Below are 13,235 nucleotides of genomic sequence, written 5' to 3'. Positions count from 1 at the left end.
AGACAATTAAATTACAAGGTGCTTAAACATCACTCATGTGCTGTTTATTTCAAGAATCTATATGGACACGATGCTGAGGCCTATATTACTGGGTATTATTGATTTTCTCCACTAGCAGATTTACTGAAAGATAATATGGATGGATCCAGAAGTGAAAGCAAGATATCCAATTACAAATAAGAAAAAAGGTCCATATTCTCCTGGATGTATCCATTTATCGTTGCTTCATAACTAAGAGATACATTCAGGTGTGGGAAGGGTGGGGGCCTGAGGGGAAAGGGGCACATTCCACTCCACAGAGGAAGGGGAGGTAGAACTTCTCGTGTGAAATGGATGTGAAGATGCGAAAGGACCCTCACTACATGGAGTTAATACATACAAGTGGGAAAAAGAATTCATATCTGTTGCAAATATCTCCAAATATCATTTACGTCCGTGGCTTTGAAATTAAGGTAGTTATTAGAACTTCCCATTGGACTTTGTTGGGTTTTTTTTTCTTGTTTTTTAATGTGTTAATAAAGCTGTGTATACGTTATTCTATCACAAATTAGTTTTAATATTTTAATAATTGTGTTTAAATGTAATTGGTTTCCTTTTAATCATATATATTTAGTTCTACATATTTTAAAACATCTGAAAGGGGTCCACAGGCTCCTCCAATTGTCCTGCTTTAGGACACTTCCCAGAAGTTGCACATCTCCTCCGTCACAGTGGAGAACATAGTCACAGCCACAGGGAGGTTAGGAAATGTGACTTTATTCTGGAAAATCTTAGGCCCTGCTAAAATTCAGAGTTCTCTTTCTAAAGGAAATGGGGAAGAAGAGGTACTGGGGACCGCTAACAGTCTTGGCCATGGTACATTTTCTATTTGGGTTGCAGAGTTCAATAGATGTTCACTAAATTCATATTATTTACCTTGGTTGTCCATATCTTTACTTTTGCTCACTTGATCTGTCATAGACAGAAAGGTTCTCTCAACCTCTTTCCCAATGTGTTTTTAGATATTTCTCTCATGTTTCCTTTATGTTAATCTACGCCATTTGTCCATAGATAGCCATGCTTCTCGGAGTGTGAGATTGTACCCTGACCATTGCTTCTTTTTGGACACTTTTTGGACACACTTAATTGCTGTTTTTGTCCTATATTCAGGTTGACTGAGGTGATGACCCCCTTTCTGAGTCATTTTCAGTCTAAGGCTGTGTTTGTTTGTTATTCCATCTGACTCAATCAAATCCATTGTTGATTTGCCAGATATGTTTGTTTTTTCCTAGCTCCTCTTATCATGTTTTATGTTGTGCTTTTTAAAAATTGTCCCACTGTATGGTTTGCATGTTCTTTATTTTTGTTTGGTTTCTTCTGAAAACTTGTATTGTTTTGTGTTAATGTTCCTTTTATAACCGGCTTAAGATTATGAGTAGTAATCACAAAATTAGCATATTTTCCACTTTCCATTACTTTCTTCCCTTCATTTCCACCACTTGATTTTAGATGCATATGTATCTTTGAGTGTCCACCTTTGTATCTTAAACACTATTACTTGTAATCTCTTTCAACTCCTAGAAGTTGAAAGATGAGGAAACTCGTCTACTTACCCTACCTTCTACATTTTCTCTTCCTTCTTCTTCAAGTAGTGTTCTGACTATCTTTTCTACATTGTCAGGGGTTATGTTTATAATTTGTTCAGGAATGAGTTTTAGATTTACATGTACTAAATAGATTTAAAACATACTATCACTCCTTTTGCCATAATTTCTCCATTCACCATTTGTTTGGCTGAAGCTCTTCCTCAAGTAGTTTCTTCAAGAAAGCTCATAGAAACCATCTTCTATGAACACTTGTATGCTTCAATTTATTTTTGTAAATCTGAGGATTATAAGCCTTCCTCTAACTTTTCTCCTTTAGGTGCAGAGCTCTGCCTCTTTCCCCTTTTCCTTACATCCTATACTTAGAGATTCCCTTTGCCCCTGGCTCACAAAAATCATAAGGGGAGAATGTTGTCAGTGTTCTGTAACCCTGACTCCTTGTACTCAATTCAAAGCTCCCTTCAAATCACTGGGAGGTAACAGAGAATTGTTCCAGGGAAGTGTGACAATGAGCCCCAGGCTGACCGGGTGGTTCCCTCCCACAGCACTGCTGCTGCTTACTCAGTCTATAAACCCACCCAGGCCAGCAAGAAAAACAGGAACATCTCATGGAGGAATGGTCTAGCCAGTGCCCATAACTCACATCCAGGATTCCTTAAACCCAAGACTTGAGGCAGAAGTTACAGGAGCCAGGAGGATCGGGAGCAATGGGAAAGCTCAAAGGCTGCAGGAATACCACCTTGGAAAATGCATTTGTTCCAAGGCAAAGCCTGTGCAATTTGGAGGAAAATATTATAGATAAATGGCCTTAAAATATTTGACATTTGTAGAGCTTAAAAGTGGAAAAAAAAAGAGGGTCTGGCCTGGTGGCGTAAGTGGTTAAGTGCGCACACTCTGCTGCGGTGGCCCGGGGTTCACCGGTTCGGATCCCGCGCACCGACATACTGCTTGTAGAGCCATGCTTTGGCAGTGTCCCATATAAAGTAGAGGAAGATGGGCACAGATGTTAGCTTGGAGCCAATCTTCCTCAGCAAAAAGAGGAGGATTGGCATCAGATGTTAGCTCAGTGCTGATCTTCCTCACACACACAAAAAAAAAGTAAAAAAAAAGAAAGAGAGAGAGAGGAATGATCTCAAGCAATTGAAGAGATCAGATTCATGATACAGAGGTTCACTTTTACAAGCCAAATTTTGACAACAGAGAACAAAGTGACTGTAAATGCTCCAGGGCAAGCAAGTAGAGCCTAAACCGAGCAATCAACATAAAAGTCAATGAGCACTCATTACATGAGGCACTGGAACAGCCCCATGGCCCCACGAGGTAGGTGAGGAATCTGACATTCCCATGAAGCAGGGTATGGGGCATCAGGAAATTAAGTCTGGATTTGAATCCAGGTGGGACCGTGGAACCCAACCTTTTCATCACAATGGAGCACCAATTAATATAGATAATTTATCAATATTCCAAAAAGCAGTCACCCTCAGGTTTATGATGAGCCACTTCCTACGAGCTATTTGTATTGCATTTTGGGATTTTAAGTTACTGTTTGAGGCAGTTGCTCTAGTCTAGTTCCATTCTGTGCTCAGAGAAATGGATACAGAAAGATCACTTGAAGAAGCTCAGAAAAACAGCAGAAACTGGAGATGTATTTCTGACACCTTCATCTGGGCACCGAAGGCTTAGAACATTAGAACATAAGGTAACTGTGTTGGAGAAGTAGAGAAAGCTCTCCTGTACCATTTGGTCTCTACTTTGTTGTAGAGACGCTGTTTTAGCTTCTACTATAATGAGCTCGACAGCCCCTAGGACTACCTTCTCCATCCATTCAGAAATGGTTACTGAGCACTTCCATGCCTGGCATTGTGCCATGCACATGATATTCAGCAGAGAACATGGGACAGAGTATCTGGCTTCCTGGTTTAGAGTCCAGTGGGTGTAAATGTACAGTATAGATTTACACAGTCCCAAGTCCAACTGACATCATCGCAGGCCCATTTTTGTCACAGGTGTTGGGACTTTGACATCTGTGGTGACATTTAAGGCATCACCCCTTCTCAGAATGCACCACATTGACTGCTTCTAGGAAGACTGTGTGAGTGTCAGGCTCTAGAACCAGTTAAAGATCGTCATAGCGAATCCTCGGGGTCCATGTCAACATCATGTTGCCTGCTGGGCAATTTCCATCTTCCCATAAACCTACATGATCTCCAACCCACCAAAGGTCAGGGTGAAATTCTCCTTGGGGTGAAGGTGTCTATTCTCACCCCAGGCCTCAAAGCCGGGCTGTGCCCCCTCAGCAAGGCCAGTCCCACGGTCAGAGCACACCGGGCCAGAGCAGTTCCTACAAAGAAGATGGAAGAAAGGCCCCCCTGGCACAGTGATGTCGAGTCTGCAGCAGAGAAACCCTGGCCACGAAAACTGAGACATGGAAGCTATGTTGTGCAGTCAGGGCCACAGTGGGAGGGAGAGGTGGAGTGGGTGGTGCAGACACAGACGGAAGAAAAGACATCCAACTAATGATGGAGACAAGACATGTCCACAAATGCAGGAGGGCCCACTCAGGTTATTTAAAGCATAGAAGCTACTTAACACCAGTCTATTGGGTGGGAGGGCCACTATTCTGGCTTGATAAATGACCACCAGAGCCCAAATAGAGATTAAAAGTGGCCACAAGCATTTCAGGAATATTTTAGCACCCTGTCATTTCTACTGTTGTATCTAGAATTCAAATCAGCTTTCTTCATTGAAAGGGAATTTAACCTGTAGGTGTGCTACTACATCCTTAGACATTCCCAAGGCCAAAGGGTCTTGGCCCAAGGGCCAAACACGACAGGCAGGATACAGTCTGGGGTGGGACAGTCCCAGTTCAGATCCCATCTCGGCTGTTCCTGGTTGTGCAACCTGAGTCAAGTGATTGCTTAGCTTTGCCTTTAGTTTCTTCATCTGTAAAATGGAGATCACAGCACCCACCTCACAGGCCTCTTAGGATCAAATACAAAATTTTTAAAGAGTTTAACCCAGTGTCTTATGCCTACTAAATATTATACCAGTCCAGGTGCAAATAAAGCAAAACCAAAGTAGCAAGGGAGAAGTCTGTTTCCTGCAGACAAAAATTGGGCAGTGGAAGGACAGACCTGGAGGGGAAGTGCTGTCCAAGATTTTCAGGACTCAAGTCCCCCCAACTCACCACTCTGACGTCACCAGGGCAGGGCCCTTGTGCTCATGGCCCAGCTGGGATCATCCACGTACCAGGGCATCAGGCTGGAAAAAAGGATGAAAGGGAAAAAGAGCACCCATCTCTGAAGGAGCGTCCCCAAGCTGCCCCACTGAGGGCTCCACTTCTATTTGCATTTCATGGGCCAGAATCTAGTTGAAATGAAGCTTGGAAATGTAGCCTTTATTCTGGGTGGCCATGTGTTCAGCTAAAATTCTGCAGAAGAGGACACCACAAATAGATAGGGGGAGTGATTTCAAAAATTTCCTATGTTCTAGAAGTTACATGGTTTAGAAACTGAATGAAAGGAAGAAGTTCATAAAAAGACCTCTGTCCATCTGTACTCCCTGTAACACCCACTGTGGGTCTGCACTTGCTCGAGCAGCTTGGAAAGTGCAAGATCAAACCCCAGGCACAATGTACTCCTGGCCCAAGGATCTGTCCCTCGGAGGGGTCTCAATCCAAGGTTGAGAACACCCAGCAACTAACGCTAACTGGGGAAATTAAAAGTGGCGTGCTGTAAACTGCCTAGAAATACCCATACACAACACCCACAATGTTGTTACCCACTTGGTGTAGCAACAGGCTTGCATTTGGAACAAGGTCACGGGTGTAGTTCAGTGTACTAAGGTATCTAGTAAGAAGAAATGCTAAATAGATGGAAGGAAACAATGCACTAAGAAGTAAATATAGACCACCAATTCTGGCCCTATGACTCCAATTTGAAAGGACGCAGGGAAGCTTGTGTTTTAATGATCATTTTTCAGGCTCCAGTGAACACCCACAACACCCCCTTTATTTCTGTTGGAAATCCTGAAATGGGGGACATTGTTCTTCCTGAAAAAGCTAAAAAGCCAAGGCATGTACTCTACTGGGGGTAAAACAATCCCATCACACGCTACAAAATACATCCAGGGGTGCTCTTGTTACCACGCACACCCACTCTACCCTTCCCCCAATACACACACACACACACACACACCCCTTCCTCTTTTATTAACTTTGTAACGGCAGGCTCCGTGCTATGTTCCACACGTTTCAGATTCTGCCCCCAGGTGGCAGGAATAATCAGCATCAAGGTGACAGGAATAATCAGCATCTCCTCGGGGAACCAGAAAATGTCAGGATTCTGGAAGGGACCATAAGAACTGTTGTATAGATGGTGGCTGATGCTTAGAAAGATGAGGCATGTGTTACATCACGCATGTTGTTAGGGACCCTGAGGACCAGCCCCTCAGTTACTTGTGTCCTGTTTTCTACCAGTTCATGCTGGATTTTATTTTTAACTTTTTATTGGAAATTTTCAGCATCCATGGAAGTAAGAATAGTAAAATGAGTCCCTGAGTATCCATCAGCCAGATTCAGCAATTAGCAACACTTTGTCATCTTTCCATACTATCTATATTGTCCCTCCCTACTATACTTCTATACCAAGTATCCAGAGGTATTACATTGCTGTACCAGTTAGTGCAACATTAAAATCATTGTGGTTCATTAATTCAACAAATAATTGTGAGTGTCTGCCATGTGCGAAGAACTGTGCTAAAGTAAGATGTACACAGCTGTAACACAAAAGGGCAGTTTGGCAACAAGACTTTTATGCATAAATCATGTGTGTGCTCGAAATTAGATTTTATTCACATTTATACACTCTTGTGTTTCAATAAATGGAAAATGCAACACAAGTTGGAATTGCAATTTTGTCTAGATCCTTGGGGCCAGCCAGAGATCTAAAGGTAAAATCAAGTGATATACTTGTTCTTTTTTCAAAGACAAGGTCACAGCCAACAGGGCTAGCAGGGGACATTTCCTGAAAAGATATAGGGACCTACTTGACACTGTTTATCTATCTGTTGCCATATAAAAAGTACTGTATAAAAAGGCAAGCTGGGATGAGATAGGAAAGGAATTGGACACTTCCCACTCCCTCTAAAAAGAAAGGTAAAAGAGAAGCGAGCCAGGTGTTTTGTCACATCTGGAAAAAGCAGCTAGGGGGTCAGCACACTCCTCCAAGAGCACACCTCACTCAGTTCCTTAAAGTAAAACCAACCTCACAAGAGGGGGCATTTTTCTTACGCTTGTTACTACCAAAGACTGCTTTAAACCAAACAAAACACATTTTAACATCGCTAAATCCAACATCTAAAAGTAAAATTATCAGCCTAGGGTTTACTATATTTTGTTTTATTTTATAAGTTGAAAGCCTGTGTGAAGTGATGGAAAGGAGACTGGAAACCTGCCCCCTAATCTCAGCTCAGCTTATTGGAAAGTCCTATGGTCTGGACGAGGGCAATGTCCTCCTTCCTCTCTTCCTCAAGTTGGCCCACACCAATCTTATCTATCCTATCGGAACAAAACAGAACAAAAATCGTCTACGTCTCTTTATGAGCCAAGATTCACTGGTTCTTTCTTTAACCAGCTGACTCATCTAAACTCCTCGTCTTTGTCATCCTATCCCTCAAAAGCCTTCTACATATCATTCATTGAAAAAACATTTGTTTTTTGGTTCTGCAATTTTATTTTTGCAGTCTGTACTTTTTTCTTAGAATGAAGATGACTGTCATGAAAACAAGAGCACATCAGGAAAGGACAACTCGCTGAGGAGTAGAGCTGTGCAGAACAGAGAGCATGGAAATGCCAAACAGGTAGGGCCGGAGGGAGGTGAGTGAATATGTTACCATGGTGACCGCTGTGCAACAGGCTCCTTAAAGCTACAGGGACAGAAAGCATGGCACTCAGCTGGCACTCGGAGGAATGAATTAAATGGTAATTAGGGTGTGTAACGCGGAGTCATGAAGAAAACACACAGTCCCAACCAAAGATTTTGTGTCTATACAGCTGTCCTCAGAGTTTTCTGATGGGGAGAGTACCGAGGCTTCCTCTGACACCTCACTATTACAAATTCCAAACTTCATCTTAAGGCTAAAGGCACTGGCTTAGACAAAAGCATCTCAGTTTTAAGGTAAATGAGGCAGATGAGGAAGGTTCTAAGATATGGTTCTACAACTGTGTCCATCACGCCCTAGAGTTCCTCAGTGACACCTAAGTTTACAGAGCAGGGTGAGGCGCTCTGTCACAACACCACTTTTATTTCCTCTATATTGAATTCTGGGTAGGATCTCATTTGAAGAAAGCCTTCTGCTGCTAAAAAGCAAGCAAATTATCCATTAGGTCATCCTTTTTTTAAAAGTAATTCTGGGCACCAACTATGGAGACATTTATTGAGAGGAGCTTTCTCATGATAAAAAGAATAAATTGTTCAAAGTAGAAAATTTGGAAAATTATTGCATTAAAATTTGGAAGGCAAAAAAAATAACTTCTAATTCCAGAAAACAAATGAGTGCCTAACATCTTGGAATATGGCCTTTTAATGAAAATATACACCCACATGCACATGTTACTTATATTGGGATCATGCTATACATATTAACCGTTTATTTCACTTAATATAGTGTAAAAAGTATCTGTTTCACTAAATATTATTCAACAAAAAAAGAGAAAACAATATGTCTGTCCACACAAAACCTGCACATGGATGTTTACAGTAGCTTTACTCATAATTGCCAAAACTTGAAAGCAACCAAGATGTCTTTCAGTAGGTGAGTGGATAAACGAACTGTGGTATATCCAGGCAATGGAATATTCTTCAGCACCGAAAACAAATGAGCTGTCAAGTCATGAAAAGACATGGGGGAACACTAAATGTGTGTTACTAAGTAAAATTAGCAATCTGAAATGGCTACACACTGTATGATTCCAACCATACGACATTCGGGAAAAGGCAAAACTGTGGAGACAGTAAAAAGATCAGTTGCTACCAAGAGAGGAGGGAGGGATGACTAGGAAGAGCACAGGGGATTTCACAGCAGTGAAACTACTCTATATGATACTATACTGGTGGCTATATGTCGTTATACATTTGTCCAAACCCACAGAATGTACAACACCAAGAGTGAACCCAAATGTGAACTATGGACTTTGGGTAATAATGATGTGTCAACATAGATGCATCAATTGCAACAAATTTACCACTTGAGTGGGAGCTGGTGATAATTGATGGGTTTGTCAATTTCAACTAATTTACCACTCAAGTGGGAGGCTATGCATGTATGGGAGCAGCAGATATATGGGAAATCTCCACTTTCCGCTCAGTTTTGCTGTGAACATAAAACTGCTCTAAAAAATAAAGTCTTTTTCTGTTTAATATTATTTCACAAAAAAATCAAAAACAAAAATTAGATACTTTACTATCATAAACAGAAATATGAAGACTGAGAAGTAGCTACTGGATTTTGCAACAATGGTCCTTGGATGACCTTGGCAGAAGCCATCTTAGTGGAAGCCTGATCACAGTGGCTTGAGGGAGCAGGATGTGAGGGAGTGGGTCACTAAAAGTAACGGCAACTCTTTCAGGTGGCTTGGCTGTGAAGGGAAGGAGGGAGGGCAGATGTCCACGACTGTGGGTCAAGAAGGTTTTGTTGTTGTTGTTTTATTTTGTTTTAAAGATAAAAAAAGTTAGGAAAAAGAAGAAAACAATAGTAATGTTAGACATTCCGTAGATAGTAGGTAACTTGGCAATTTCACCATAAGAAAATAATGATTATGATCATTTAAATCAGAAATTTTCTAAGCTTTGACTATTGGCCAAGCTAAGTGTTAGGAGAAAAATGAATATGGCTGGTCTCTACCCCGAGCTTAGCAGCTGCAGCTTGGACTCAGCTGATCTCTCTTGCAATTATCCCCTCACCTTCCTAGTTCCTGAGGCCCAGCCCGGAAAGTTAAGGAAGTCTAAGTCGGAAGTATAACAGAGTCTGGCTTCAAAGGACTACATGATCTTTGAGGATCCCTTCAGCTCAGAGACATGCTAATGACTTATTTCTATGATTTTTGTTGAAGTAAAGAGAATGAAAGGCCTCACGGGATATGGCAGAAAACTAAAGCTGAGATTTGGTACTATACCTCGTAAAGCATGTTCAAACTGCTCCACATCTGCACACTTCCTCCCCACCTATCCTTGCCATTGCCTACAATAGCTGGACCTATTTGAGACATTATTGCAGAATGGAGGGAGGTAGGAAATCCTCTATGCCATCCCAAGAATAGGATGGGTCGTGGATATTTAAGAGTTCAGACAGTACCTAGAAAGATTGTACATGAAAGATGGCCCAGGTATATACTTCACTCCGTTAACTAGAGCAAGGGCCAGCTGAGTAAGCGAAATATTTCCCTTTAGCCTGACTGATAGAAGGACTCTAGTTCCCAAGGGGAGTTTATCAGCTCTTGAAGATGCTAAGCTAGTGTTCACATCTGCAGACCAAGCCTTGGGCTGCCGGGAAAATAAAACCAGTCTTGGTCTCTGCAGAGGAGGAAGAAATTTTCCTCTACCCTTCTAGGATCTTCTGGCTGGTCTAAGAATTAAATTAACAGGAGACAGGTTAACAGGAGAAAATCAAACAACATTTAATAACATGCATACATGGGAGAAACCCAGGAAAACTGAGTAGCTTGCCAAAATTGCCAAAGCCACCACCATAAATAGCATTTTCAGCGAAAGGCAAAAGGAGTGTTGGGAGTGGGGAGAGTCAAGGACTTCAAAGGGAAGGAAGGCAATTCACAGGTAGGTGAAAAGGAGCAGACATTTGGAAAACAAGTGTTTGGCCACACAGAAACAGAAGAACACAGAGGGGAGCCCAACAAACAGGCTTTTCTAGGCTCCTCCCTGTCTACCACCTAGTTCATGTTATGCTAACGTGATAGCTCACTTCCTAAGACACGTTTTTTTATTGGAATTCTTTTAGGCAGTTAAGGGAGAGGTAACAAGAAAAACGTTCAGAGTCTTTTGTTTCTTAAAAATAGTGAGCCTAAAATAATCCTCATGTTGAAGAGACACACTTTGGGATGGCAAATATTGTTCCCTTTCATCTCAGTCCTTTGGAAACCAGGGCCTGAAGAGTATAAAGAGAGATTACGCAGCCTCTGTTGTTAACTTCGTTTAGCTGTATACCTGAAAACAGAGCATCTGTTGAATGATTACAGTAGAGACAGGAGCAAAAAACAGAGATGCGAGACTGTTCCTAAAGAAAAGGAAATAATATCAATGACTCCTTTGGAAGTAAAGGAAGAGATGTGTGACTGGATTTTTTTGACAAGAAGAAAAAATGCCTGTGCAGTAGATAGTAGGAGCCATCTTCTTGCATAATGATTTAAAAGGACATTTTGAAGTTCTTTGCCAAAATTCTGGGCAAAAGAGATCAGGGTCCTTTATGCCCAGAATTCTCATTCTTCCATCTCTGCTCCAATGTTTGATTTCCAGGACGAAGAGCAGGTCACCATTGAGCAGGATTCTCCAAGAAACAAAGAAGATGAAAATGACGATCAAGAGATGCCTCAAAAAGGGTACAGTTTTCAACCAGAGAAATAACCACAACCTACTTCCCAAACAAAGTGGTTGTTTTAGCCTCATCTAATTTTCAACATTTACCATGATTTATCAGAGATGGTCATGACCAGAAATCCCCCATCCCCACTACCCACCCAACACAATTTTCAGAAGGTTATGGGAGCTCTAGGATAATCAATACGGTAAATTCAAACTGCTGATGTCCTGGAAACCAATATCTGGGACAGTCTTCTAATTAAAGGTATGAATTACCAAATACCTGCTCCAGTCCATACAAAAATAGTTATTCATCTTCTCAATGTCAGTCAATAAGCAATTGATTTCTCAAAACCCATCCATTTTAAATTCCAACAAACTTGCTCTTACCTTGTAGTATCCTGAAGGTGTTCCAAGTCCTTATCCTCATTAGGTAGGAAAGGCCAGTTATGATCTTTATATTTTGGATCAGGAAAATGAAGCTCAGAGAAGTGACTTACCCAAGGTTAGTTAGCTAGAGTGGAACAAAGCTAACTTACAATTCCAGCTTCTGATTCCTAGTCCAAGACTGTCTGGTAATCTATCATAGCACCAAAGTATTTGTCAATATTCTAAATTCCTGTTGAAATTCCTAAGTCTCTAAGGAACTTTGTGTTTATGTATCAGAAGATAGCTCTGGAGTTGGTCAGAATTAGGATTGAAAGCTCAAATCACATAAACACCATCAAGAATATTTACCACCACAGAAACCTGAGCTCAGTTTCATCCTTCATTTTACTTTATGAATCTCTGACCCTGGGGGCTGAGAGATTCTCCTGGGTGGTCAGAGGCACTCAGATTTCACTGATGTTAATGGGATGGAAACAACTATCAGGATATTGGGAGTTTTTCAGCCTAGAAAACCAAACGGCCAAGCGTCTATTTCTAGCTACTTTATATTATGCAGTGTGAGATTGCTGTAATGGACCACACACATTCCCTGCAATTAATAAATCTGATGAATTCACCCTAAAGTAGATGGAGATGCCCTATTAAATGTTGCCCTTCACCACTGCTACTTTTTAACACTATATCCACAATTGAGGATAATGCATCATCAGCCTTTCCTAAACTAGACCGTGAAAAACTATGTCTTTACTACACTTATATTCCTTCAATATCTTTTAGAACAATGTTTCTAATTTTCAATACACATTCACACAGAGTAAGAACAAAAGTTTCATGAAATGAAATACCTATCATCACTCTGTGTGATACACTCTGAGATGTCCCCTTCTTTCTTTTAATGATGATTATCATGCCCTGTGTGACTTCACAGCCCACCAATGGGTCCAACCCACAGCTGTAAAATACTGTTCCAGAAAAGCGGTGTACACTCCCATTGCATTTATCCTGTAGTTCAACAAATGCCTGTCAAGCAGCCTTAGTGTCCCAGGTGCTGGTGCTGCAGGGCTCACAGACATCTACTCTCCAGGAAGTTACAGTCAGTCAGGGCCTCATAGCAAAACACAGTCAGAGAAGACAGGAGGAATAAAGTGCAGAGGACGCCTCTCCCTGAGGAGATGCAAGAGGGCTTCATAGAGGTGAAGGACTGAGCTGGGCCCTGAAACCTGAAGGGTGCTGAGACTGGACATGTGGGCATGACTGTTGGAAGGAAGGGAACTGGAGGCCTTAACCAAGGGCAGAGGCGGTCCCAGCTAGGGCCAGGGGCCTGTGAGATCCTGGAGATTGGGAATCTTCTATACGGGATGAGAAGTGGTTGTTTTAGAAATGCTGTCCTGTGGCCTGGAGGTGGAAATGTCTAAATGTGTGAGTAATTCCTTCCACCCGGCCTCAAGCAGGAGAAGGAGAGGCCTCTATTAGATGTGTCATTGAGGAAAGAGGCACCTGCAGGGAAGCCAGGTTTCAGAGCAGGTGTGGAGGGGACCAGGAGCATCCCAGGAGAAGCAGAGGACAATCATGGGTACGGCCCTGTGGCCTCTCCACACTCCCTCTCTGGTGCACACCCTCCTCCCCAGAAGAAGTGATCAGATACAAACGTTGCTCACACACTACCTACTAC

The 13,235-nt window shown here is 41.9% G+C and overlaps 1 protein-coding gene across 1 annotated transcript in view; it reads left to right on the top strand.

Moving 5' to 3' along the window:
* Window positions 1-13,235, top strand: part of LOC131419852 (solute carrier family 28 member 3-like) — a 61,220-nt gene that overhangs the window by 23,872 nt on the left and 24,113 nt on the right. The window contains exons 4-5 of the mRNA XM_058565364.1: window positions 7,344-7,442; window positions 11,111-11,193. Coding sequence (XP_058421347.1) covers window positions 7,344-7,442; window positions 11,111-11,193 — 182 coding nt within the window. The remainder of the gene's footprint in view (window positions 1-7,343; window positions 7,443-11,110; window positions 11,194-13,235) is intronic.

Source organism: Diceros bicornis, chromosome 22, assembly GCF_020826845.1.
Source record: "Diceros bicornis minor isolate mBicDic1 chromosome 22, mDicBic1.mat.cur, whole genome shotgun sequence".
NCBI lineage: Eukaryota > Metazoa > Chordata > Mammalia > Perissodactyla > Rhinocerotidae > Diceros > Diceros bicornis.
Note: the sequence above shows the minus strand (reverse complement) of the source record. Positions and strands in the feature narration are given on the sequence as shown.